At 50.8% G+C, this 25,183-nt stretch overlaps 3 protein-coding genes across 9 annotated transcripts in view; 1 reads left to right on the top strand and 2 right to left on the bottom strand.

Annotated features, from left to right (window-relative positions):
• The window catches only part of PSD (pleckstrin and Sec7 domain containing), a 46,301-nt gene extending 40,233 nt beyond the window's left edge, over nt 1-6,068 (bottom strand). For both annotated transcript variants that reach the window (XM_057425682.1, XM_057425683.1), the window contains exons 1-2: nt 6,011-6,068; nt 3,284-3,404 (exon numbers count right to left, since the gene is read on the bottom strand). The gene's annotated coding sequence lies outside the window, so the exon portion shown is untranslated. The remainder of the gene's footprint in view (nt 1-3,283; nt 3,405-6,010) is intronic.
• On the top strand, nt 5,720-10,413 carry FBXL15 (F-box and leucine rich repeat protein 15). Of its 5 annotated transcripts, none has more exons than XM_057425707.1 (4): nt 5,720-5,938; nt 7,393-7,643; nt 8,377-8,879; nt 9,244-10,413. In XM_057425707.1, the coding sequence occupies exons 2-4, from the start codon at nt 7,461-7,463 to the stop codon at nt 9,431-9,433; spliced, it is 876 nt and encodes a 291-aa protein (XP_057281690.1). In that variant the 5' UTR covers nt 5,720-5,938; nt 7,393-7,460; the 3' UTR covers nt 9,434-10,413. The 5 variants fall into 5 exon arrangements, with proteins under 5 accessions (XP_057281690.1, XP_057281691.1, XP_057281694.1 ...); XM_057425708.1 differs by lacking the exon at nt 5,720-5,938 and adding an exon at nt 6,084-6,145 and having other exon boundaries at nt 7,396-7,643; XM_057425711.1 differs by lacking the exon at nt 5,720-5,938 and adding an exon at nt 6,192-6,212.
• A 1-nt stretch (nt 10,414) lies between these two features.
• Nucleotides 10,415-24,967, bottom strand: CUEDC2 (CUE domain containing 2). Of its 2 annotated transcripts, none has more exons than XM_057425705.1 (8): nt 17,725-17,818; nt 16,759-16,902; nt 16,383-16,444; nt 14,814-14,947; nt 13,472-13,642; nt 13,081-13,142; nt 11,387-11,447; nt 10,415-11,002 (listed from the first exon to the last, which is right to left on the bottom strand). In XM_057425705.1, the coding sequence occupies exons 1-8, from the start codon at nt 17,796-17,798 to the stop codon at nt 10,856-10,858; spliced, it is 855 nt and encodes a 284-aa protein (XP_057281688.1). In that variant the 5' UTR covers nt 17,799-17,818; the 3' UTR covers nt 10,415-10,855. The 2 variants fall into 2 exon arrangements, with proteins under 2 accessions (XP_057281688.1, XP_057281687.1); XM_057425704.1 differs by adding an exon at nt 24,897-24,967 and having other exon boundaries at nt 10,864-11,447.
• Between the last annotated feature and the right edge of the window lie 216 nt (nt 24,968-25,183).

Raw genomic sequence — 25,183 nt, 5'->3', positions numbered from 1 at the left:
TGCACTTACCTGTTACTCCACCAGGCTGGTGGTTAAGGATAAATGATGAAAATACCCTTCCTTGACAGTCTGTTATATAAATGCTACTTCACAGCTCACCAGGGCAAATAGACAGTGCTGGAGATCCTGCCCACCACTCTCTGCAGACCTGGCTCAGGGTAGGGAACACCTGCACCATTCTGTGCCTCTTGCAGCTCCCTTGCATGGGGCAGGCATTTGGGACCACAGCAGGATTTTTCAGGATGAAAGGCTCTCTGGAAGAGGACAGACTGCAAAATGTCTTACCGGGGAGAAGAGCCAGTGCAGACCTGAGCCTGTGCAAGCGCTGCCTGCCCTGCCTGGCGTCCCAGCTCCCTGCCTGGGGCTACCCTTCCCGCAGGAATGTTCAGAAGAGCCGAGGTGCAGTGAGGAGGCGGTGAAAGCTGTGTGCTGGGCCTCAGAGCGAGCTGTAGCTAAATATTTCTGTAACGCCCTGGGAGTGCCTGCTGTTCCAGAGATCCCCTCAGACGCTGTCCCAGCCCCATGCAGCGGGCGGCCATCCCCCCTGCTCTGACACTGCTTAGTTTAGATGAAGGCAGAGATGCCAGCATGGTAAAACCTGTCCTGGGGATAGGGAGGTGGGGCCTCAGCACAGCTTGAGCCATAAATAATCTCCCTGCACAGCAGTTAGGGGAACAATTGTGTGGGAGTATCTCTTGGTAAAAAGATGCTCAAGAGAAAGATGGTTTTGGAGGAAAGCAGGAGATTTCTGGCTGGTGGAGTGAGCTCTGCACTGAGGATGGAGCTTCCTGGGTGCCAGGAGGTTGCTCACCGTGGTGAGTCACTGCACCAGAGACCAATTTAGTCTGAATCAACCCAAATCAGCAGCTCTTGGGTGTAGCCTCCCAGGACACGGCTTGTGATGCAGCGCTGATCTCCGGAGCTGTTTTCCAGCTAAGCTCCACAACAGTAAAATGTGATCCCTTCCTCCCACCTTCAGTCTCAAGATTCACATGGGGAAAGGTGAAAGGGCATAAGGGGGAGGAAAAGCAAGAATACAGGGAGTATGTGATGCAGAAAAGAGACAGCAAGCCCCAGACCTGCGGCCTGACCTAGCACAGGGAGAACACGATCACATATAGAATGTGTGAAAGGTGTAGAAACTTAGGTGCTCAGTTAAGAAGGAGTGATTAGAACCGGGGGGGGGGGGGGGGGCGGGGGGGGGCGGGGGGACCTGCCACCTTGGCGAAGTGTGTGGAGACACACGCAAAGGAGACATTGAAAGCTTGGAAGCAGTGGATTCATGAGGGGGATGCTGCAGAATAGCCCTGCACTGGCGTCTGGCTAGGAGCTCCTCATGCATGTTCCTCTTCTAACCCTGCCTTGCACAGCTTGGTCTTGCTTTACTTCTATTTTTATTTTTTTTCCTGACTATATAGGCAGGTTCTCAACAAGAGAAAGGGGAAGGTGCCCTGTAAAGGGAAGAGCTGAACAGAAGGCATCATGGGTTCTTGTTCCATCAGCTTAAAAGGGTCTCCTGGCGGCACTGCGCAATCTCAGTCCCCATTGAGAGCAGAGTTTGCCCTGATTAGCCAGCAAGGTGCCAGCCATCACACAAGGTGATAGATCTTAAGACAGCAGGTTAGTATTGGCTTGGCACCATATCGATCTCCTAAAAATAACTTGTACTCTCCCACAACACCAGCCTCTAGGAGCCCCAGAAGGCTTGAAGAAACCCAACCTTTGACATGGAAATAACTGCATTTTTGATGCAAGGGAAAAGTCAAGGGGCATGAGTAGGGAAGACTTGCCCAAGATCAGCTGACAAATCAGGAGCACCTCTGGGAACCAAAGCCTGGGATTTCTGACTTGAGGTCAGCTCTTCTAACCAGCAAACTCCCCTCCCTTTAGGCCCAAATTCCCAAAACCTCATTCCCACTTCCCAAAGGATGAGGTCAAGACCAGACTCCTCAAGTACAGCTAGGCACCAGCACAGCAGTGGAGCTGGCTGAAGTCTCCATTCACTTTAGGGAGAGGGTAAAGATGAGGGTAAAGATGCCAGCAGAGTCAGACCCGAGGCCATGCCCTGGCTCTGAGAGCAACCAGCACCATATGTTTCCAGGGAATACACAAGAAAGCTGCAGTAGCTGTGAGCTAATTTGCTTCTTTGCCCCAGGGCTCAGCTTGGTCTCTTGTCACTGCAGATCAGCTCAAGGCCCAAAGCAGAAGCCCTGCTTTCCCTCACGGGACACCAGTAGTCACTGGGATAGCAGGAGAGCTACCAGACTGACTGGTGTCCCCTGCTTGTGGAAGGTACCTGTGCAACACACTTCCTCAGACGCCCTGCAAGCACTGGGAATGTTACAGCCCAGCACTGCTCTTGGGAACAGGGAGCTTCAGACACACCTTGTCCAAAACAGTGTCTTAGAAAGGCACAAGAAGTGATGGGCATGTACCTGGTGAGTCATGACAAATGAAGTTACCCGTTGAAAGGGAAGCATCTCCAAGCTCACCCCATTGGTCTTGCAAGGGTCACCATCTTTAAGCCAGTAGCTGCTTGCATGGCACCAGGCTCACAGTGTGCTGTGGAGCTAACAGGACATATGCTGAAACCACATCAGCTGGGTTAACTTCTTGTGAGCTCCATTTCCCCATCTCTTGTGTCCTGTCTCCACCACACTTACCACTGAACTCAGCACTTACAGACACTGGTTAACATGCATGTGAGCAGGACCACAGTCCTTTTTATTCCCTTTTAGAGGCTAAATTAAGAGAATTGGTTGGTCTTACAGGAGCTGTTGTGATAATCTTTCCCACATCCTCTTTAAAATCTAGAAGATGGCAGCTATCCAAGCTTATAGAAAGAAGTTTTTAGCCTGAGGTCTGCCCTCATCCTAATGTTTGACTAGCAAGGTGAATTCCCCTGGCCTTAAGGGATCTCCCTGATACGAGTGTCAACCCTGGAAGCTGTTTCGGCAGGTCAGTTTGCAGCTGTCTGCATCTGGCTGAAGCTTAGAAAGGAGACATCCAGACACCTCTCAAGAAAAATGCAGACCCACCTTAGGGAAAGCATGTGTCACCAGAAAGGCAGAAGCTTGCTGCAACTCTTGACTGAGCAGAGCAGAACAAAGCTCTGGTCCTTCAAGCTTGCCTGCTTTGAGTTGTCCCTTCATGGCTGAGCTACAGTGGATAACACCACCCAGGTCCTGTGCTGCAGTGCTGTACAGCTGTATTACATCCTCTCTGCATATAGGAAAACTTTACAGGCATGAGCACAAAAATAGTACCTGTTTGGGATCCTTACCATTGATGTATTCCTATGTTGCTAGCTCCACCAGACATCCTGATGGTGTAAAGCTGTGTCTCACATACACTCCTACAAGGCAGTAACAGGCTCTAATGCTCTTTCTGTACCTGCAGTCAACCTGTGAAGAGAACAGTCTGATTATTTCACAGCTGGAAACTGTCCATGACTCCTACTACATGGCACATACATCTCAGTAGCCATAGCTTCAAACTAACCAACCTCCCTACCTACTTACTAACTCCTCCACAGGCCACCAGCTGTCAGGACCCTGAGTATGCTAATAAATTTTAGTGGTCCTAATCAGCCTCATCTGGAGCCTCCACTACTCCTGACTGTAGGACTGGGGCTCTACTTAAGCTCAGCCTGGGACTCTTGGTTCCTGTTATGCAGTACTGTAGGAGTGCTGGTCTCCATCTTAGCTAAACTAACCTATTCTCATGGTGGGCTATGGGCACTGATGGTCTGGACCCTCTGCTGTTGATTGATGTCCCAGGCGAACCTCAGCCCTACCCCATTGTCGTGGCCCTGCTTGTTCACTGTAAAGCTGTGCTTGACCCTGGTTGCCCCCTCTGGGCACTGGCCAGGTATTGAATGGCTGGTCTCTGGCTGGGGAGGCTCCTGACCATGCATGGGCAGCTGCTGTTGTTGTGCCCTGACACAGCCGGCATGTTCACCCTTCTCTTCCCCACCTTGCTTGCATTCCTCTAAATGCTGAATCAGAAAACTCAGGGGTACTCTGGGTTCGGTAGCTAAAGAGGTTTGTCAGAGCAAGCACCACACTACACTTGCTGCAGGGTTGTGTTAGGGATCCAGAAGCTGTTGGTTGTTTCCAGGGTAATTCTGACCCTGATTGCTGCATCTGGAAAAGAGACAGCACTGCCTGAGAGGCTGCAGTGCCCCAGCACTGACACAGAGACTGCTGTCCTGAAAGCAGGCCGAAATGAGCTGGATTAGGTGCGATTCCTGAGTAGTGCCGTAAGTGGCTCAGTGGAGATGGCCCAACACTAAACAATTCTTGAGGCTCTGCCTTGGCACTAGATCTTAAAGGTAGGAGATTCTTCACCTTCTCCATGTGCAGCACAAGCCGGGAAAAGGCCAAACAAACACAACCATGTGTCACTTCTGTCTTTATTCTAACAGTGCCTCCCAACCTCCTTGCAGTACTTGGAACCTATTAGGGCTCTCAGCCCTCTTCTGAGCCCTGCTACCAGCAGGATGCCAGGGAAGTGATTCAGCCAGCCCAGCTGAATCACACAAAATGAAAAAAACATAAACAGAGGTTGGTGGGGGAGCAGGGCAGGTCCCACTTGCCAGTCTAGCACACATGTTGTCAGGAAGGATAACAAGCAATCCACAACACAGCTCCTCTGAACAAGGACTCAGCACAAGCAGGGGGCTCCCAGCCAGGTCTGTTTTGGCACAGTGAAGGGCAGATGTAATTGAGTGTCGCAATGCCTTGCTCGCTGGTGCTCCCTCACCTCCTATCCAGACCAAGACCACTATTCCAAAAACCCTCCTTGTAGCCAGTTTCAGTCACAACCAGGAGCAATATTAAGGGGCTCCCTGCCAGATGTTACACTTTTATTTCACAGCGGGAACTCAAGAACAGAGTGAGCACACGGCTGAAACCTCCTGAAGGCAAAATGAATCCTCCCAGTCTAGAAGCAGGACCAGCACTCCCAGAGCATTCTGTGCCCCCACTGGAGAGGAAGGAAGCATTGTCCTAGGCCATGGCTGGGGGCATTCTCAGCTCCTTTAGAAAACTGAAAATCCCTGCCTCACTTGTCCTTCTGTAAATGAGGAAAGTGCCGTGCTACTGGGAGCCACTGGGACTCTCAGGGTTTACACATCCAGGGGCAGACAGGTAACATGGCTAGCTACCACCAGAGGACAGGCAATAGGGTAAGAAGACCTTTCCCCATTGGGGGATGCCTCCACACTGGGAGGGAAAGAGCACACAAGGGTGCATAGACAGGTCATTGCTTTCCACGGAACCCGGGACTTATTCCAGGGAATGTGGGACCAGGGAATGTGGGTCCAGGGATGTGGGACTCCTTCACAGGGCACTGCTTTTTTTGGCAAGTGGATCTTTTTATAGTGCCTGTTGCCAGCAGTGATTTGCAGCTTGATGCTGCGCAAGGCGGCAGGGATTGGATCCGAGCCAGGGCTGGGGTCACCCATCCAGGGCTGGTGTGGGCGGTACGAGTGCCGTACTGATGGGGTACGGGGCTGCACCCCAGACCGGCAGCGGGAAGGAGAGCAGAGGGGAAATAGCAGCGTCTGGTTCTGCCGAGTCGTTATGGCAACTGCGCCGGCAGGAGTCTGGCCGCTTCTCGGCGGGGGCTGCCGGCAAGGGACGGACCCCGCACCCCGGGGCTACGGGGACAGGCGGGGCACCGGTGGGGGAGCAAAGCACGAGGAGCCGGTTGGCAGGGCGGGGGGATGCAGGCCGGGTGAGGGAGCTGCAGCAAGCAGTGCCGTCCCACCCCAGACCCGGGGGAGGGGCAGGGGGGCAAGGGGAGGCAGGCCGGTAGTGGCGGCTGCCGGTCGGGGGTGCTGTGAGAACTGAGCCCCAGGGACCGGCCGTTCCCGGGGGAACCTCTGCGGGCGCGGAGTGGGAGGCGGAGCCAGCTGGGAGAGCAGCGGGACCGGGTAGGGTGTTGGAGGCCTGGCCGGGCAGGGCCGGGGCATCTGTCGGGGCCGGGGGTTGGTGCCGTCGCTCACCGGCAGTAGCGGGTCCCGGCGGGTCCCGGCTCCGCATGGTGCTGAACGGACAGCGCCGCCGCGCTGCGCATGCGCCAGTCCGCCCGCCGCTGGCAGGGGCGTGCGCTGGGGACCGGGCAACCGGGGCCAGCCGGTGTGCACCAGGGAGCCGGGGAGCCGCGGGGCTGGAGGGACCGGTGTACACCGGGGAAGTGGGGATCTGGTGTGCGCGGGGTAACTGGGATAACTGAGGGACTGGGAGCGGTGGTGTGCACAGGGAAGCGGGTACGCCCGGGGAGCCCTTGTACCGGGGCTGGTGTGAGAGCCGCGCCGCTGCATCAGCCTGCGGGAGCCGCTGCGGCACCGGTAGGACCTGTGACTGCCGGCGCGCCCGCAGGGCCGGAGTCGCTCTGCTCCGCCAGGTGCCCCAGCGTGTCAGGGCCGAGCCCTCCCCGCCGCCCCGAGCGCTGCCGCTGTGCAAGGTCTGCGGCCGGGCCCCGGTAACGTGCGCGCTGCGGCCACCCGAGGTAACGGGGCGGGGCCGGGGGTGGGCCGGCCGGGCAGGCGTACTTCCGCCCGCCGGCGTGACGTTACGGCCGGACGCCGGCGTCTGGGTGAGGTGCAGCCGGATGGAGCGGGCGGGGCAGCGCCGGGTTGCGGCAGGTACCGGGCTGGGGGGCGCTGGGGCCGCTGGGGCCGGCAGTCGCATCGCTGTGGGGCCCTGCGGCAGGGGGGCGCGGAGCGTGGGTGTGCAGGCCCTGATGGGGCTACTGCGGCTCTGTCGCTTTGGCGGCAGCCCAGGAACTGGGCCGTTCAGGGGGTGAGCGAGGGGCGGTGGGGTAGGAACGGCTGAGCGGGAATGTCGTCCTCCCCTTTCCACCCTCCCCCCCCCCGCGGCTTCTGCTGGGGTCGTGTCAGACCGCAGCTCGGGAGGCTCCGGGCTGCCGGGACCCCTTTGCTCCCTCCTCGGTTCCTGCCCCTCCTCTGGCTACCCGAGGCTGTAGCCTCATCGGAGGGAGACCACTTTCGGGGAGTCCGGAGCGTTGTTGCTTTCCCCTCGAAAGGATCCGAGGGGCTCGGCACCTAGGGGACGAGCTGCCAGGTGGAGCGATGCTTAGCCGTGGAAGGGAGGCACAGCTGCTGTGTAGGTGATGCGGTAATGCTGCAGCAGTCGCTTGCTGCTTCGCTGAGGGACAGGAACACCTCAAAAGGCTGGTGGGAAGTCCCTACCCCGAGGGCAGTGCAGTCAGGTGAACTCGGATGCCTGAGCAGTGAGCGTCCCAGGCTGGGGAGGAGGTGATGCAGGTGGCAGGTGCCTGACCTGCTGACGGTCAAGGGGTGTTACCCTGCGGGCTGATGGTGGGAGACACTGCTGAGTCTTTCTTTCTGTCTGTTCCTCCTAGAAGCACCTGGCAGTAGGTGTGAGGATATCTAGCCTGGCTCCCACTGTAGCTTGGCTCCCTGACGTCTGATGATGAGTTTGACCCCCTCCAGGGGATGCCTCCTGGACCTGCCCTGGGAAGACATCTTGGTTCCACATATTCTCTGTCATCTGCCACTGCAGCAGCTCCTGAGCCTGCAGAGGGTCAGCAAGTCATTCCAGTCTCTCATCCAGCTGTACCTGGCCAATATGCGCTGCTTTGACTCAAGCCAGGTATTGGATGGCTCTGAGGCTGGGGGAGACACAGATGTCCTACTGATCTGGAGCTAACAGGGGAGCATCTGACTATGTGAGGTGAAGAACCCCCTGACAAGGAGGCTGGTTTCTGCTCAGGAGCTTGGGTTAATGGCTTGGGTGTCAGACTGGACAGATGGGCCCAGGGAGGAGAGGCAGTGATTCAGGACCCAGCAATGCCAGTGTCTTTAGCAAGAGGCTTTGGGAGGAGTGAACCAGGAAACTCCACCTGGGCCATTATGGGCACCAGCTGGCAGAGAAAGCCAGTCCTGAGTGGCACAGCCTGTTGTTCCTCACAGAGGCTGTGCGTTAGGGTGGGTCTGGTGGAAGATAATTCTGTCCCTCATCTCCAGGGAAAGCTTGTGCTCGCCCTGGGAGACATTGCCTGGGATTTGGAAAGGCTGGAGTAGCTGTTGTTCCGTGAGGACAGAGTGGTCTAGCAGAGTATTTGAAGAGTAAGGGTGTGGAGTTCATCACAAGTATGTAAATGATGATGTGGGATGGAGAAGTCCAAGCATATTCTAGCTTGTGGCAGTAGCCTTGGCATAAGGGGAGGAAAGTTTGACAGCAGGGTTTACTCTGTAATGAGAAAAGGGAGTGTCTTTGGTCACCACTGTCACAGTGGAATAGAGGAGGGGAGAGAGTACTAGGTGAGGATCAGGTGATCTGAAGCCCTGGGGGACACGTCATTCTTCCTGGGTTCCCCACGCAGATTGGACCTCCCATCCCTCGAGCTGCTTTCGTTAACCTGCTGAAGGACAACGAAGTACTGCAGCAGCTGGCACTCCAGAACTGCTCCGACTGGCTGACAGATGGGGAGCTGCTCCCAGTCATCGGGCAGAACCACCATCTGCACCACATCCAGCTGAAGGGCTGTGCCCAGCTCAGCCGCCATGCGCTGGTGGCCATCTCACTGAGCTGCCCCAGCCTGCGCCAGCTCTCCCTGGCCCACTGCGAGTGGGTAGACAGCCTGTCCCTGCGCAGCCTGGCTGACCACTGCAAGGCACTGGAGGCTGTGGACCTGACGGCCTGTCGCCAGCTGAAGGATGAGGCTATCTGCTACCTGGTGCAGAAGTGCAGCAGGCTCAAGTCCCTGTCTCTGGCTGTCAATGCCAACGTGGGTGATGTAGCGGTCGAGGAGATTGCCAAGTGCTGCCCTGAGCTGGAACACCTGGACCTCACAGGGTGTCTGCGAGTGAAAAATGATTCCATCAGGTACTAAGCAACCTGGGGACCTGGCGTGGGGATGGCAGGTACCTGGGGTGGGAAGTGGAAGAGAACCCAAGAGGAAAAGTTAGATTTCTTCATGCTAAAAGCAATGAGAGCTCAGACTGGGGGAGAAGACACTAACAGGCCCTTCAAGAGAGGCTACTAACAGCAGATTTCCCAGCATGTCGTGGAGGGTAGGTCTGGGACCCAGCCATGTCCCTGGAGTTTCTTTTAGACCACCAGGATACTGCTCCTAAAGGTTGGTACTTGTGGCACAGTGGTGAGCGCTGGGCTTCTGGGAGTAGAGAAGAGGGTGAGCAGTGCACTTAAGAATCCTGGCACGCAACTTGCACATGCTCTTTTTTGGCAGGGTCCTGGCTGAGTACTGTCCCAAGCTGCGCTCGCTGAAGGTGAAGCATTGCCACAACGTGGCTGAGTCCAGCCTGAGCATCCTCCGAAGCCGTGGGGTGGAGCTGGATGTGGAGCCTCCACTGCAGAGGGCTCTTGTTCTCCTGCAGGATGTGGTTGGCTTCGCCCCTTTCATCAACCTCCAGATCTAGAAGTGCTGCTGCTGGGGAGGGGGGGGGACTGACAAGACGCTGGGATCCTGGGAGGATGCCGGAACCAGCTGCTTTGGAGATATGCACAGGGAGAGGTTGGTCCCATTGGCAAGGCTGGCCTGAGTGGGGCTCACTCTTTCCTCTGAGGCTGCTCAGCAGCCACAGGGTCGGTAGTCATGAGTGGGCTTCATTGATGCCTCTGGGGAAAGTAACTCCCTTTGCAGTGGAGAGAGCGAGTGACTTGCAGGAACACCATGGTGCTGAACAGGCCTTGGCCAGGCCAGCTAGTAGATAGGATTTATTATTCGTATTTTAAATCTCTAAATGGCAGCTGTCCCGAGAGGAAAGTCTTTTATGGGGACTGTCCCCTGGGGTGTTGTGCAGGGCATGCCAGCAGAGCTGTGGAACACACCAGGCCAGCTGGAGTGAAGGAGAAAAGCTGCCAGCCCTCCTCCTGGGAGAGGGCAGGCCCCTCTGTGCTGCAGGAGGAGGGCAGAGTGAGTCCAGCTCCAGCCTGCAGCCACTCACCAGCCTGACACCAAATTGCTGACATGGCCCAGATCTAGGGTGCTGGTTTGGGCTGGTGCAAGGTGAGAGTTGTTCTCAGGGGGAACTTGCTTCTAACTGCAGTTTCACTGACAAAAAAACACCAGACCTAGCTGTGCTGTCACTGAAAGTGGTTGGTCATTCCTATTTGTTTCCCCCCAGTTTCTGACTTAATATTTCAGTAGTGCCCAGGCTAGCTATTATATCCTGCTCCATGTGGCATGGCTGAAGCTTTGGCATCCAATACTGTTGAGAAATCACGGAGCCCTTGCTGTGCTGTCAGCTGGAGCTTATGGAGTGCTGCAGGTGGTGTTGGCAGGGAGCCTAGCTCTGGTTGGGAGTTCAGCCTCAGCCCTTGTATCTGCCAAGTGGTTAACCAAACAGCAGCTACATCTTATGGTGAATGCGGAAAGAATAAACAGTGGAAGAGAGAATGACCCTGCTCTTACCTTTGGCCCCAGGAGGGATTGGAGGTGGTGTCCACAAAGCATACGCATGCTCTAGCTGAACTACACGCCAACTCACATCTTTATTAATACTGGCACTCATTTTAAAGCAACAGTGCAGACTTGTAAAAAGGTTGCTGCAAAAGCACAAGCCACATCTTAGATCTAAAAATGTCCCATGCAAGGAATAGCAGAGAATGCCCAGGCCCTGGAGAACCACTGCAGTGTGCCCCTGGGGGCAGAGGGACAGCTACACAAGGAGAAGTCTCCCCTCAGCTGGGTTAGTTGAGGAAGCTGAAAGTAGTGTCCTGGCTCCCGGGTTAGTTCCAGTTAGTGGCAGGTGGAGGAGACCCCCATCCCTAGTGCTGTGTGTCCAGCCTGCCAAACCTGGCTGGCGAGGTGGAGGCTGAAGAACAGGAGGACCTGGCTGTCAGTGGAACTTATACTTCCTGGCTGGTTTGAGGCTAATGTAGGTTCTTTTCATCTCCTCGCTCTCAGGCTTCTTGATGTCTTTGTACCTTTCTCCCTTTGTACTCACCACCTGGTTATCGATATAGCGGATCAACTTCTTGGGAGCCTAGAGAGGAAAGATATTAACACCAAATGGGTGGCCAGCCATGCTGCTAGGGAAAGGGGGTGGACAAGCAGAAGCAGAGCTGTGCTGTCAGGGGGCAGAGGAAGACTGGGGTGTGCTGCTTTACCCATCCTTTGTGTTGGGAATCTTGGGCAAAACGGGAAGGAAGCTGTCTGATGGGCAAGGCCCACGATAGTCAGGAATGGTAGAAACTGACAGACCCTGCCACCCCTTAGCTAACCTGATCTTCCTTCTTCGCTTCCTAGTGGGCTCTGGGAATGTTCCTGCTCTGTTCTGCCCTGTTGTTTTCTGGACATGCAGCCTGATTTTTAAGCCTTGTAGCAAAGGACATTCAAACTGCTGGTGAGCTGGGACTGCTCTTCTTACCTCTTTGGGTGGAGCTGGTCGGTGGGTTTTCTGATCTTCTGCACTATCCACCATCATATATCTGAAACAAGATACATTTAGTGAACACTGTAACAAGCATTGCCTGGAGTTGTTCATAGCCTATGCCCTTTTCCCTCTGGCTGGTTTGTGGCTGTACAATGCGTCCTGCGTGCCTAGGTTGCAGCTAGGAGCACTTAACGTTATCCTCTGGATGAAACGGGCAAGAAGTGGTGTCATCCTTCTGGAAAGAATCGATAAGGATTCTCCTGGAGTAGCATCCTTGGCCATATGTGAATGGTATTGAAAACTTGGGCTGCTGAGAATGCTGACGGGCACTGCAGAACTGGAAGAGGTGCTCAGGTCTGGTGTGCTCTGCCATTGGGGCAGCTTTGCTTCTTCTCAGACCTGATGGCAGCCAAAGGAGACAGAGCTGAGATTACAGGACTAAGTTGGCTGCTTCTGCCCTGAAGAGATGGTGTTCCTTTCACGCTTCACCTACTACTTGATTGTGAAACAGGTCTGTGCTGTAAGCAACTTCATAAAAGCATCACCTCATTCCCTGTATGACTGAAACATCAGGGCCCAAACATTTGCTTGCTGTACTGCTGAGTTACTACTCTTGAGACTGGTGCTGGCTTAGCAGGCGGACAGCACAACTGACCATGACTTCTCCCTGGGTAGTTAGTATAGTTGTATCACTTGTATCTTCAGCTATGGTAATCTGCTCTCTGTACCTGTGCTTGAGTGATGTTTAAAGTACAGGACGTTGCCAAAATGTCATTAAAGTGAAGTTCCCAGAAACATAAATAGCAGCTTGGGCTTTTTTGTTCCCCTGCTTGTCACCCTGAAACAGGCCTGCACAGGAGGCAGGCAAAGACAGGGATTGCTAATTCTGCTTGGATGCCATTCTGCTTTGCTTTATCTTCCTTGGAGCATTGACTGTCTCCCCATTCTGTCACTGGGGAGGATGTAAAGTGGTGGAAAAGATGTGGCTGGATAGACGTGCAATCTGTATGCCCACAGGACATCGGTGAAAGTAGATCGATGAAACCACAGTGTGGGTTCTCCTACTGAAAATTAAATGCTTTTGGAAATGAATAACGGTAAACCAGTCTAAAGCCACTTTCATTCCTAAGAAGTCCATAGGGGCACTTCAGTGAGGTTTCTTTAAATGTATTGAATTCACATGTTCAACAAGTGAGATTTAATCTTCCCAGTGTTGCTGTACACACAGTCTCTTAAAGGTATCTTTAGTCCTGTTTGGACTGTCTCCAAGGATGGCGGTATGAATGAGCTGCTGTAGTTTTACAAGTCACAGTGTGTTACCTGAGCTGCAGCATGATGTTTGTGTGTTGAACTTTTAACCAGGACCTCAGCTGGCAGTACTGTGACTTACACTGTACCTGCAGGAGGTTCAAACCTCACACACAGCCAGTGCTGTGACACAGCTGGTGCAGGTAACCTGTTCCTGTGCCACAGCTCTAAAACAAACCCAAACCTATTTTTTTTTCCCACATGATGGTTCTATTTGTAGTTGCATTCAGCTGTACCTGAATCAGCTTCACAGCATCCTTACTAAACATCGTACACCCCAAGTTCTTTATAGACTATACTGCCATTCTGACCTTCCCCAAACTGTGACCTCTTACTTTATTTGGAGCAAAATGAGGGGTTCTCTGCTGCTGGGTACTTACTTCTGTAGGATAACCTGTTTGAGTTCCTCATGGTTGGGCACTCTCCGAGGCCGTGCCAGTTCCTGGGAAGAGACAAGGTGGTGTGTGAGTGGCACAACATGTGGGGTGTACACCTAATCCCTGCAAGCTTGGTAAGCCCAGCTGCTGCTGGAGCACTCCAGCTCCTGTGGGAAGCGGGGTACCAGCCACAGCTCCACTGGGGTGCTGGCTCAGTGGTGGGCACAGAGCAAAGGGAAAGGAAAGGGGCTGTTGTTCTGGGTGATCCTCCTGGTTCATTGCACAGGGAGTTCCTGTGGTTAAAGCTGCTTGCAGCAGAGAGCGGGGACACCCGCATGCCCCTGAGCTCTGCCCTGCTCCCTAGCCTGCTGCCACCCAGCTATGAGTACTGTACCTTCACACTCGCACCTGCCGGGCCAATTTCTACTTTCTCCTCCACAATTAACTGCACTGCCTCCTCCAAGTTCCCCAAGGCCATGGCAATCGCCTTCTCTGCCTGGCTCACGGTACAAGCCGGGAACATCTCCAGCAGCAGCTCCACACCATCCTTCAAGTTATTGCCTTCCTAGTTGGAGCAAGAGACAGAGGTAAGATGGGGATATGGTGAGCTATTGAAAAGGGCCTTTCTGGTTTTGCATTGTCAGGAAACTTGGCCTCCCCTCAGCTGAAGGCTCTCTCCATACAAACATGATTAAATACCACTCCCAAAGCTAACAGGGGATCGTATCTTTGCAAGAACAAAGCATTGCTCTTCCTTAATCTTCTCCCCCTCTATTTCAACACTCTTTATAGACTATACTGCCATTCTGACCTTCCCCAAACTGTGACCTCTTACTTTATTTGGAGCAAAATGAGGGGTAGGGCTGCTGTGAACTGACTCATCTGTGGCCATGCTATGTGCCTCCGTAGGAGTGAGCTTTCTGGACACCATGGTGTAATGCTTGAACTCCTGCTCACCTTGTGAAATTTTATGTGCTTTGATCAGAAAGGGAAGGGACTGCTAAGCAGTGACCTGTGACTACATAGCAGCAGCATTTGCTAGAAGCCTGTGGATGCAGAATCATTGCACTGCAGAGCAGGAAGAGGTAAGTAGTGGAAAAAGAGCAAGCAGAGTGTGAGGGAAGGAGGTGGGGGAGAGGGATCTACCAGGTGCTGCAGTGACTGTGGCATGGGTCATACTGAATGGTGCCGCAGGATCAGGACCGCTGGGCCAATGACTCAGTGCTGTAAAGCTCTGTAAACGCACAGCGTAGTCATTGAGGGTCTGGACTGGCATCTTCAGGACTGACACACAGAGAGATGGAACTGCTTCCTGTGCAGATAACTGTATGACAGCTGGGGAGAGAAATGGTGATCCACCTCAAACTGCTGAGTGAGGCAAGGGGAACAGGGTGAAGCGAGGTGGAGTGCTGTAGAGGTATCCCCATGGTGCTGCTGTGGGATCTCTGAGGGCACTGGGACAGGCTCTCTCAACCATTGCTCTGGCTCATCTTTTCCATTGGGTAGAAAGGATGAGCCAGAGTGATGGCTCATGTTCTTCTGTCAGCTTGTAATTTTCTCTTTCAATTTACGCAATCTTGCTCAGGCCATACCATGGAGATCACAGACACCAGTGATGCTGTCACAGCCTATGCTGTCATTCCCTCCAGAGCCAGAAAATGCCCTCAGGTGGTGCTGGTAGCCTAGTGCTGGGTGACTGTCCCCATTGCTTCTGCTCCTCTGCAGGGTTCTCATACCTGGACCTCGGCTCCGTCTGTTAGAGTGCACTGCCCTTCCCCGTTGCAGGCTCCAGCTCCAGGCTCCTGGCCCTTGGTCAGGTCTTCAGAGGGTGCTTCACTTCCATTTTTCACAGCCTTTTGGCCAGGTTTTTCTTAAAGACATAGTGATATCTCCTGAGGAACAGTCCCACTAAGGCTAGAGCTCTGTTTTCTGTTGCCATTAGATTGCTAGCACATTGTGTGCCAAGCAAATCCTTTCTTAAGTGACGAGACTGGAAAGTACTACTGTTCCTCCTGCCCTCAGAGGCAACACCTACTCTGCTCATCCTGCCCTGCAGGTAAGCAGTGCTAGCACATGCTGGAGCTTCTGAATGCTGCATTTCCAGGTCTTACAGGGTGCAGGCTGCTTGTGAATTCAATTCTGTCAATTCTCGGCCCTCTAATGCCTTGGCTGTGGATACTTACGGCATTTTTATTAACATTTCTAAGAATGGTGTTTGCTGTAACTTTGAACTAAGGCGTGGTTTTGATTTAAAATTTGGGAATACACTGTGGTAGCCCCCAGGCTTATGTGAGCCAGCACATCCTGTGATCAGGTTACTCTGATGCGTCTCTCTTTACAGGCTCTTTCTGTGTCACTGTAATTGTTTCACCTCTGTCCTGACCTCTCTAAAACTGGGATGGCGCTGGCCTTTCACATTCTGGTTACATCAGGATCCTCAAAAGGAAAGTGTAGGGGACCAGAGCAGAAGATTTTGTCAAGTTCGAGAAAGCAGCAAGTAAGATAAAAGACAGGACTGTCTACGCTGTTCTGCGCTGTGTAGCCTTCTGGCAAGGCAGCAGTAATGTTGCTAGATAAGCAAAACCAAGACTGGTATGTCTTGAAAGGTTTAATATCCAAGCATTTCACATGCCTGTTCTTTAGTGGGAAGTACCTTTGGAGCTGATTAACATAGCAATCCAGCTGATCATGAATACTGATGTTAGAAAGCGCCACTGGGATAATGCAGTCTTCTGCAGTCCTGCATTGTGCAGGCCAGGGCACATCACTGCTGATTTTGCAGCCATGCCAGGATTCATGGGTGAACAGGAAGTGAGCTTTGAGGATGCTGAAAGCCTAGAAGTGATACAAGCAATCAGCTGGATTTTCTACTTGATGAGGCACCTGACATGGGCTACCCAGTGGTGGTGTTGCTTAGGCAGATGGCTAAGAGAGGCAGGCAGAAATGCTCACTTTCAGAATTAACCTAGAGCAGAATTTCAACAAGCAGCACTGTGTCTGTCATTTCTTCCCTATTACTCTGGATGTGATCTCAACGATGCTGTTTGGAGATCTGATCAAGTGTTTTTCACCCCAGTATGTCTTGGACAGTATTCCACGACTCAAACCTCCTATGTATTGGTATCAAAAACCTGACTGAACATAAAACCAAAAAAAAGGTCAATCAATTCAGTTTCCCTTTTGAGAGTGTAAGTGTGGCAAACAAGATTGTATTTTATCCTGTGACACTGCTCAGCTCCAAATACTAGGACTGAAAACACGTGCAGAATATACCTTCTTGTGCTGAAATTGTCTGTGTAACTCACCTTTGTTGCGAGCTTCACCAAGCCTCTCTGAGAGAGAGAACATCATTTCACAAACATCCCCACTGTAAGAGACAGAAGCTGCAAAATTAGTGCGAGGAATAAGAACAGTAGCCTATCCTACTTAGCTACCTCATTACAGGAAGACAAGACTTGCTGGGCAGCCCAACAAAATTAACTGGCATTTCAGATAGCAAAGGACTTACTTGCAAACTATACTGGGATTAGCCATCTGTGTGTTCAGGGAAAGACTGTCTTAATCACAATCGCACAGGTTTGGTACCAATACATCTTCAACTTGGTATAGCAAAAGAAGGGGGGCTTGGGTCCAGGCCCCCAGTGCATGGCATGCACGTACAAAGCAATAACATTCACATACCTGTGGATTTCTGCAAAGCCAGGGATATACGCCTCCATCATTTCCACAAAAGTGTCCATGTCAAAAGTCTCCTCAGAGGACTCTGGTGAGCCCAGCTCTTCTAGGACACCCGTGATATAGGAGAAGAAAACATCATCCATCCCACTGGAGACAGAAACAAATGGGATGTGGCAGCAGAGTCAGCAGGCACTTTTTTTCTCTCTCTCCATCCCATTCCATCTAACCTTGTCTCTTTCTAATACAGAAGCAGAAGGACCGCTGTGGACTGTATCTTGGGCAGATCCCACCAGTAAAGCCAGGTAGCAGCTGGACAGTGGTAGACTGGAAAGCATTTACAAATGAAACACTGCATTGCTGTCCTGGGCAGCACTGAAGGAAAGCTGCAGCGTTTGCCCAGATGCTGTGCTCCTGCAGGTGCTTCAGCTGAGCTAACAAAAATATTCCAAGTGCTCAAACCCTCACTTTTCTGTGCTGACTGGTGTTTCAGGTGGGGTCACCATGTTCTGTCAAGTTGCTATTTCTATGGGATGCAGTATTCTCTGCTTGCTGCTCTCCACACTTGTGTCACTGCTGCCACCAGCTGCCAAAACAGCTGCTGTATTCCAGCCTCAAGTGGGCTGTATCTCTGCATGCATGTGGAATTCAAAATAGGGAGAGCTCTGACATAGTGTTAGGCTGCTCAGAAAGCCCTTAGGGAGCTCTGTGGAATGAAAAGAATTCCATATTCTAATGTGTATTACTGGACAGGAAATTAATTATCTTGGTCATCAAAGATATTACATTACTAGATAGTTATTCAAGCATTCCCATCAGAGCCTGTGCAAATTACCTGCATCCTGGATCTGACTTAAGGAAAGGTAACACGAAGTACAGGAAAACTAGAGAGTTCAGTATAATGTGTAGAGGGACAATTAATGCAAAGTTCAGTCTAGAGCAATGATACTGGATTTTGCTAACTCAACATACCTGAGGTCTGCTGCAGGGATGTTGGACTGGATGAAGTGTGTCAGCGTGCCTCGAATGATCCTTTCAAGCTCCATGTCTCTCTAAACCTTTTCCTCTAAAAAAAAAAAAATGGAGGAAAAAGAAAACTCCATGTAATTTCAAAGGCAAGAAGATCAAAATATCAACCAGATCAAAAGCTAGGCTTGGTATAGGCCAGTGTATTCTCCTCACGAGAAAAATTCACAAACTCCTCCTTGTCATCCCTGGGTAACACTAAGCAAAGATAACCACACCAAGCAGCACTATTAGAATCCACTGGAAATACAAGCCCACAGCAGTCCCAGTATCTTGGGCCTCTCCAGCTCGTGTTGATGCTGTCAGTATGCAGTTGTACTGTACATTTAAAACATCCCTTCCAGGAAGCAAAGCTGGAAATGCAGATGTGTCCAGCTGCAAGACTTCAGAGACACCTCCTGAGTTGGAACGCTGAGTTGTCTGGCAAGGAAGCAGCAACTAGTGAGTTTGCATGCTCAGTGCAGAGAGGGGTGAACCTTCCAGCCAAGAGCATTTGCAGTGATGCTTGGACTCAGGAACAAGTAGGAGGAAGGGTAATGTCTCCTAAAGAAAGGACAACCTAGAGCATATTTTACAGGGAAATACCAAGCAGGGCACAGACAACTAGTCTGCCAGCCAAAATATCAAAGGTCTCCAGGTCAGGCACGGACTGCCAGTGGAATCCCACCCAAACAGGAGCCTGTTGTTCTGCTCAGTAAATGAGCCATTTTGCAGTTGATGCAGCTGCAACAAGCGGCATTTGATAATCCAAAACTCAGGGGAGTTCTAAGAATCACAGAGCTCCTACAGAAGCAATGGCAGAGAGGGGCTGCCCACAGCCTTCCTTCAGCTATCAGTACTAGGCCTGGTCTAAAATGGATGGAAAAAAGCCATTAATGGTAACCATTCCCCCCAGGGTTTACAAAGCTGTTGGGTGGACAAACTCCTGCTGTAAGCACCGAGTTCTTCCAAGGAAGCAAACTAGCCCTGCATAAAGAGAAATTCATGTGGTCATCAGCCAGAGAGCTTCAAAAGGTTATCATTTTCCCACCAGTGCAGCTCCCTCATTCCAACCACATCAGGACCTGACCAGTTCTGTTTGACACAGAACTCATGGGGCAGTCATGTGGGTTGCTGAAAGACAGGACTGTTGTTCCTATGGGAATAGAAAAGGTTTGGCGTTTCCAGAGATGAGACTTCCAGAGCTAGCAGGATATAGACAAACCCCCCCAATGGCACTCAACACTGCTCTTGCATTACCTACAGAGAACCAAAGCCCATCAGCCTGTTGCTAGGTCCATCTCCAGTCTCCGGGCCCATTCAATCTGCCTCAGGCTGCCACTGCAGATGCCAAGAAAGTACATGTACTCCTCTTTGTGGCTGGCCAGATGAGCACACCCAAGCTGGTTAGACTGGCCCCTGGCTATAGCCATATTGAAGTTCTAGAGATTTGACTCTCCATCCTGAGGGAGAAAGCTGTGACACAAGCTTGTGCAAAAGTGCTTTGCTGGGTATATGGCATCACACACTACATCTCCCTGCAGCGATTCCCCATCAAATACTTCCAGTCTGTGCTCTTCTACTCTTCCAGCTTTTGACCAAATGCAGGTTTTGCTACCTTTACTGAATCTCTGTGTCAGTGCCATTCTCTTGGGGCAGCAGGAGACAAATACATACTCATACAGAGAACTGACCCAATTTTCACTGTGTTCAAAGTGAAACACAGAAGCCATCTAAAGTTCCCTGCAGATACTAGTAGTATCAACCCTCCCACTGATCTAGATCCACTAACTAGAAGAGAAAGCAAACCTTCTTCACACGTTTCCCTCTCACTTGGGGAAATGAACAGTTATAAGTGCTGTACCACTGTATGACCAACATCCATGTATTCAAACACAGCACATGCAGAAACAGCCAGAGAAAAACATCATCAGAAAGGACTGTTTACTGTTTCTGTCTTAAGCTAAAATATTTCTTTGCCTCCTGTAATTTCAATTAGGAAATTCCCATTTAATCACATTAGAGGAAGACAAGATTCCAGACTTCTTCAGGTAGGAGCTCTTCATACACACCTAAACTGAGCTGCTGAGTTGCTTTCATTTTTCAGCCTCACAAGGGTCTTTTGTTTTGCATTTTTCTCTCCCATTTGTTTCTATGTGTTTTGTGTGTTCTCTAGTGGTGCAACAGAACCAACTTTATCTTTGTCATCTTTGCAATGTACCCAGAAAAAAAAGGTGAGCTTTGTTCTATCTTTCTCTGTCATGGTTTAAACCCAGTCAGGCAACTTGTTCACTCACTCCCCCCCTTCTTTTCCTCCCCCTACTCCCGGAGGGACAGGGAGGAGAATCAAAAAGAATGCAACTACCACGAGTTGAGGTAAGAACAGTTTAGTAACTAAGGTATAACACAAATCACTACTGCTACCATCAATAGTAATAATGATAAGGGAAATAACAAGGGAAGAGGATACATCACCTCACCACCCACCCACCGATAACTTGCCCCACCCCACCAGACCAAGCACCGACCCATACCTCCTCCAACCCTGCAGTCTACCAGCCCGTCCAGGTAACTCCAAGTTACATCCTGGGCATGATGTGCTGTGGTATGGAATACCTCTTTGGTCAGTTTGGGTCAGGTGTCCTGTCTTTGCTTCCTCCCAGCTTCCCCTCCTCCCTGGCAGAGCATGAGGCTCACAAAGTCCTTGGCCAGACTAAAACATCAGTGTTATCAGCACTGTTCCCAGGCTGAAAGTCAAAACACAGCACTGCACCAGCTACCAAGAAGGAGAAAAATGACTGCTACTGCTGAACCCAGGACATTCTCAGACACCAAAAAGCCAATTATAAGATTCTGAATCTCACTGTTGGCAAGAATACTGTCCTAAGCAGCATGTTTCTGCCCCATTTTAAGCTAAATTTGCAAATGTTGGCAACTACAAAGCCCCCTGAACTTGTAAGTACAAGAAAAGTAATTTTCTTTCTTTACAGAAATCAGGGATGTGAAATCAACATACAGCAGCCAAAATGTAGTTACTATGGTCACTGCTATCAAGAAGAATGCTTATTTCATCCTTAGTCTTCATGATATCCTGGGAACTGGAAGCCTAAAATATTTTGTCCATTTCTGTGAAACAGGCCAATATCATATGAGAGATGAAGCTATAGTAACCAATACCATTTCCTAACAACCCAATTACCTGAACGACAGAGCACAATTCACCATGTCAAAGGCACTTTTGTGAGGTCCATAAATTAAGTGCTGGTAATTTATTCTGATCAATAGCAGAGACAAAGTCACTCATGTCCTTAATCAAAGACACTTGCAGGCAAATGTCAGACTGGGATGAGAGAAACACAGAAAAAAGGAATTCAGCAACAGGATTATTGTAGCTGTGGCCAGTCACTAACTGGTCTTGAATCCATTCCTCAGTCCCTGACAACCACAATAAATGCTGGTGTGAAATGTTTGGAAATATTCAGGTATTTTCCTGTGGAATTACTATGCTGTACCTGAACAAAGGCTATTCTCTTCTGTCTATGAGAGGAGAGAAGGCAGCACATTTTAATAACTGGGCATAAATTCCCTTTGGCATCTGAGTCAAATCCATCCACCAGGATACTTGGATTTAAGGTTTACATCCAGAGAAGGCAAGCTGCCACCTTTAGACTACCTTTGGTGGAAAGAAACCCTGTAATTGACAAAAGCACAGTCTTACACTGAAGGACAGAAAGCAGCTTGGTGATCAAGTATTTCTTCAAGGGTCAGACAACGACCTTTCACGCGAAGAACCCATCCCTACTCCTGTAAAACCCAAGGCACCAAGAGAGACAAATGCACTTGCATTTGAACATTTATTGCCACAAGAGAGAAATTTTGTTACATGGTAAACATTCCTTAAAAAACTTATAATCTGGGGGAATCTGTAGTGCACAATGGTCTTGCCCAAAAGAGGTTCGTGGAAGACAAATCCTGAAGCTCCTCAGGCCTTTCAGATTTGGTGTGTATTTTCTTGAAATAGAGCTGGTTAAAAACATATATACAAACATTTTTAAATGGATTCTTCAAGGAATAAACTGGCGTTGCTGCATGTCCTTTCCCCACAGCCAAGCTCAGAATTACATAACTTAGCACACCAACACACCTGAGGCATTATACCTGCAAATGCCAATTTTTTTTCTAGTGGGGACCTGCAGTAGGTAAGGGGGAGATTTACTAGAAGGGCTTATCCTAAGAGCACAGTTTTGTGAAGGAGTGATTTATAATGCATAGAACAATCTAAAACCCAAATACAGGAAAAACACTCTCCTGAGAACTCAAATTTTACTGAAAAGTGTTACTATTGCTTTAAACTTCCACCTATAATTGCAATGAGGATTTTAAGATCACTTCAGTATTTGTCAGTCAATTCAAATATACCTATGAAAGTCCTGCATTTCTTGTTATTATAATATGGGCTCTGCTTAACGTTTTGCACAGAATCTATTTCTTCAAAACATATGGTCAAGAAATGGTATTGCTATTGCTCTGGCCTTAGCTAGAGCCTCACAGTCTTGCACTGTCAGAACAAGAGACTTTCAACCTTTGGAAACCCCTGTCACTTTTTAGTCTTTAAACACTGGGGTTTATTATTAAAGAGTGAAAAAGTATTGGAGCACTGTATGTCACCTCATTAAGACAGACTTGGTTTGAAATATCAGGAGTGAGCCACATAATATCGCATATGGATTTCTTCACCTTAGAGAAAAATTGTATCAGTTCTTAAAAGTGTGAAAATTACTCGGTTTTGTACTAGATAACTTTGCCCAGCAGCTCAACCGTTTGCCACTCTGCTGTCTGTCTTGAGGATGTAGTAATCTCCATCACCTTTGCGTTTTCCCTCCTAACATGTTAATGTCAGATTTGTTGGTTTTGTGATGGCTTTGTTTTGTTTGTTTTTTTTTTAAACAGCTCTATAAATAATACTCCTCTAAAAGCCTTGTTATCCTTGTGGTGTCTGAAATACCTACTTATGCTATATTCAAGCTTCTTTTTGTACAACTCGTATGAATCTGCCTTCCTTAAAAAGAAACAAATGGTGAAAATCTGAAACATTTACATAAAGCTATATCATTTCCGAAGGCTCTTTCAACTCAAATGTCAGTAATCATTCTCAAATGTCAATGTGACAAGATGGGAATAATTGATTGTGCCTTGGACTTAATGTTAACAAGACAGACTGAGGACAGCAATTTAGGAAGGTGTTTCTGAGCCAAGAGGAACTGCCATTTGGATGTGTATCAACTTTTATGAGATCATAAATTTGCCTACCAATGATTTCAGGTTTCTGCCAGTGGAAGGAGATGGGTGTTGTATGCCTTGGATGTTTCTCAGAACAGGCTAGACAAAGTTTAAGTAAATCTGATCTGGCTGAGGGATTGACTAAAACATCTCAAGAAGGCTCCTTTAGCTCAAGTTGCAGCAATTATTCCTGAGTAAGTAATGGGGCAAGGGTGGCTCACTATGCTCTCTCCAAAAACTTGTTACAAGAAATTGCAGACCAGGTCTTACACAGCTCTGTGTGTGTATACACACGTGCCTCTCCTTGGGGAAGTGTAGATCCCTGAGATATAAGGAGCTCTCAGTGTAGCCTGAGATATACAGCCTCAGAGGAAATCTCTCAAAAGCCAGAGACAGAGCATGAACTGTGGCTACATTCCATTGAACTATTTTACCTCTTGAAACTTTGCTGGCTTAGAAGAAAACTTTCCAGGCCAAGCACCACCTTACAGATGTAATTTCAGAGCTCCCATTTTTTGTTTTGCTGGCTAAAAAAGTCCCTGACTTTCACAGTGTGGGTGCCATGCGAAAGCCGGCTGAGGTCATTGTGCACGTTAACACAATTAACTGCCTAATGCTCTAACACTGAAGCCAGGGTTTTGTTAACAACTTAGTCCTACTAACTGCAGTAATAGAAGATGGTAATGCCAGTGGCCAGCCTCTTCCCTTCCCCCAGATCTACACTGGACTGCACTTGGGTGCTCTGCTGACACAGGTCCCTTAACTGAGCAGAAGTACCACCTGTGCCAGGACCGCAGCTTACCACCAGTGTTTACAAAGTCACTTCAGTGCCTGTGGAAGAGTCAAGGGTCCATCCTATGACTGTTTGGCCCAAGCCATCAATGAGCGAGCAAGTCCTTTATGGAAAAGGAAAGCTGAATTAGCTGGAGCAGGAGCACAACAAAGTCATTCTCTGTGTATTGGTGTCTTTATACTTTCTGTCACTTGTGACTGTTTCCCCTAACACAGAAGGTACAGCTTTAACCTCTGGAATAAAACACACTATATGAAAGGATAACTTGATGTGAGAGTAGCATACTTGTCGGCCTTCAAACCTGCCGCCATGCTTGGGATGCTTTTCAAAACTCAGTTTCTGCAGCAAGGCCTCCAGTGGTCCCTGAATACCACTGATGTACTCCAAAAGCACTGGTGGCTTCACCGCCACTGGGAAACAGGACTTGTTGGTGGTGGCTTTAACCATAAAGACCAAAAAGTGATGGCCAGGCTTCCCCTCTGCAGCTTCACTGTGCTTGGGCACATCACCACAGCTACTGCATCACAAGCCCCCACACTGGATGAATGGCTGGTGGTCACCTGGAGCCGTAATCTCACCCCAACCCACTGTCCGAGCAGCTCTGGGCCATTACTGGTTTCCACGGGGTCTGTTGCCCCCCTCGCTAGCAGACAAGAATTATCCCATGAGGCTTGACAGAATTTGGCAACCGAGCCGCAGAAACACACCGCGCAAAGCCGGAGCCTCCGTGACCCACGTGCAAAACGCGCCAGCTCACACCGCAGCCGGTGACGGCCATGCGGCGCCGGGGCCCGTGCCCAGACCTCGGCCTGCAGACGCCACCGTTACGCACACCTCCCGCTCCGGTACCTGCCGGCGCGTTCCCGCGCTGCGGACCCCAGAGTTCAGCCGAAGGCGCGGGCTCCCTTGGTTCCCGCGCTCCCCGAGGCGCCGCGGAGACACCGGCCGCGGCGGGGGCTGCAGGACGAGTCTGCGGGAGCTGCCGCCAGTGGCCGGCCCCGGCCCCACAGCCCCCCCTTTCTGCTAGGGTCACCCCTGACGCCGTGGGTGAGGTCAGGGTGATCACCAGACGGCCCGCGCGCCCCCGCCGCGGCCTGGTTCCCTCCCGGCGCGCAGGTCCCGCGCGGCGCGGTTGAAAGCGTCACGTGGTCTCGCGCGGCGCCAGCCATAGAGGCGGTCGCGGAAGGGTAAGAGCGGTGTCGTTCTGGTGCGCTGCCCGCGCCGCCATGTTGGTTACGGGCAGGATCAGGGAGGCGGCAGGTGCGAGGCGGTCTCCGCTCAGGCCTGGGCTTGACAGCGGCTCCGAGTCCTGCCGTGCTCTGCGGAGCCCAGGCTGGTGTCCGCGCTGCGGCC

The sequence above is a fragment of the Pezoporus wallicus genome, unplaced genomic scaffold (genome assembly GCF_028554395.1).
Source record: "Pezoporus wallicus isolate ANWC-B61680 ecotype Strahan unplaced genomic scaffold, APGP_CSIRO_Pwel_v1 contig_7892, whole genome shotgun sequence".
In the NCBI taxonomy this organism is placed as follows: Eukaryota; Metazoa; Chordata; class Aves; order Psittaciformes; family Psittacidae; genus Pezoporus; species Pezoporus wallicus.
The sequence above is the reverse complement of the archived record's forward strand: the minus strand, read 5'-3'. Positions and strand labels throughout refer to the sequence as shown.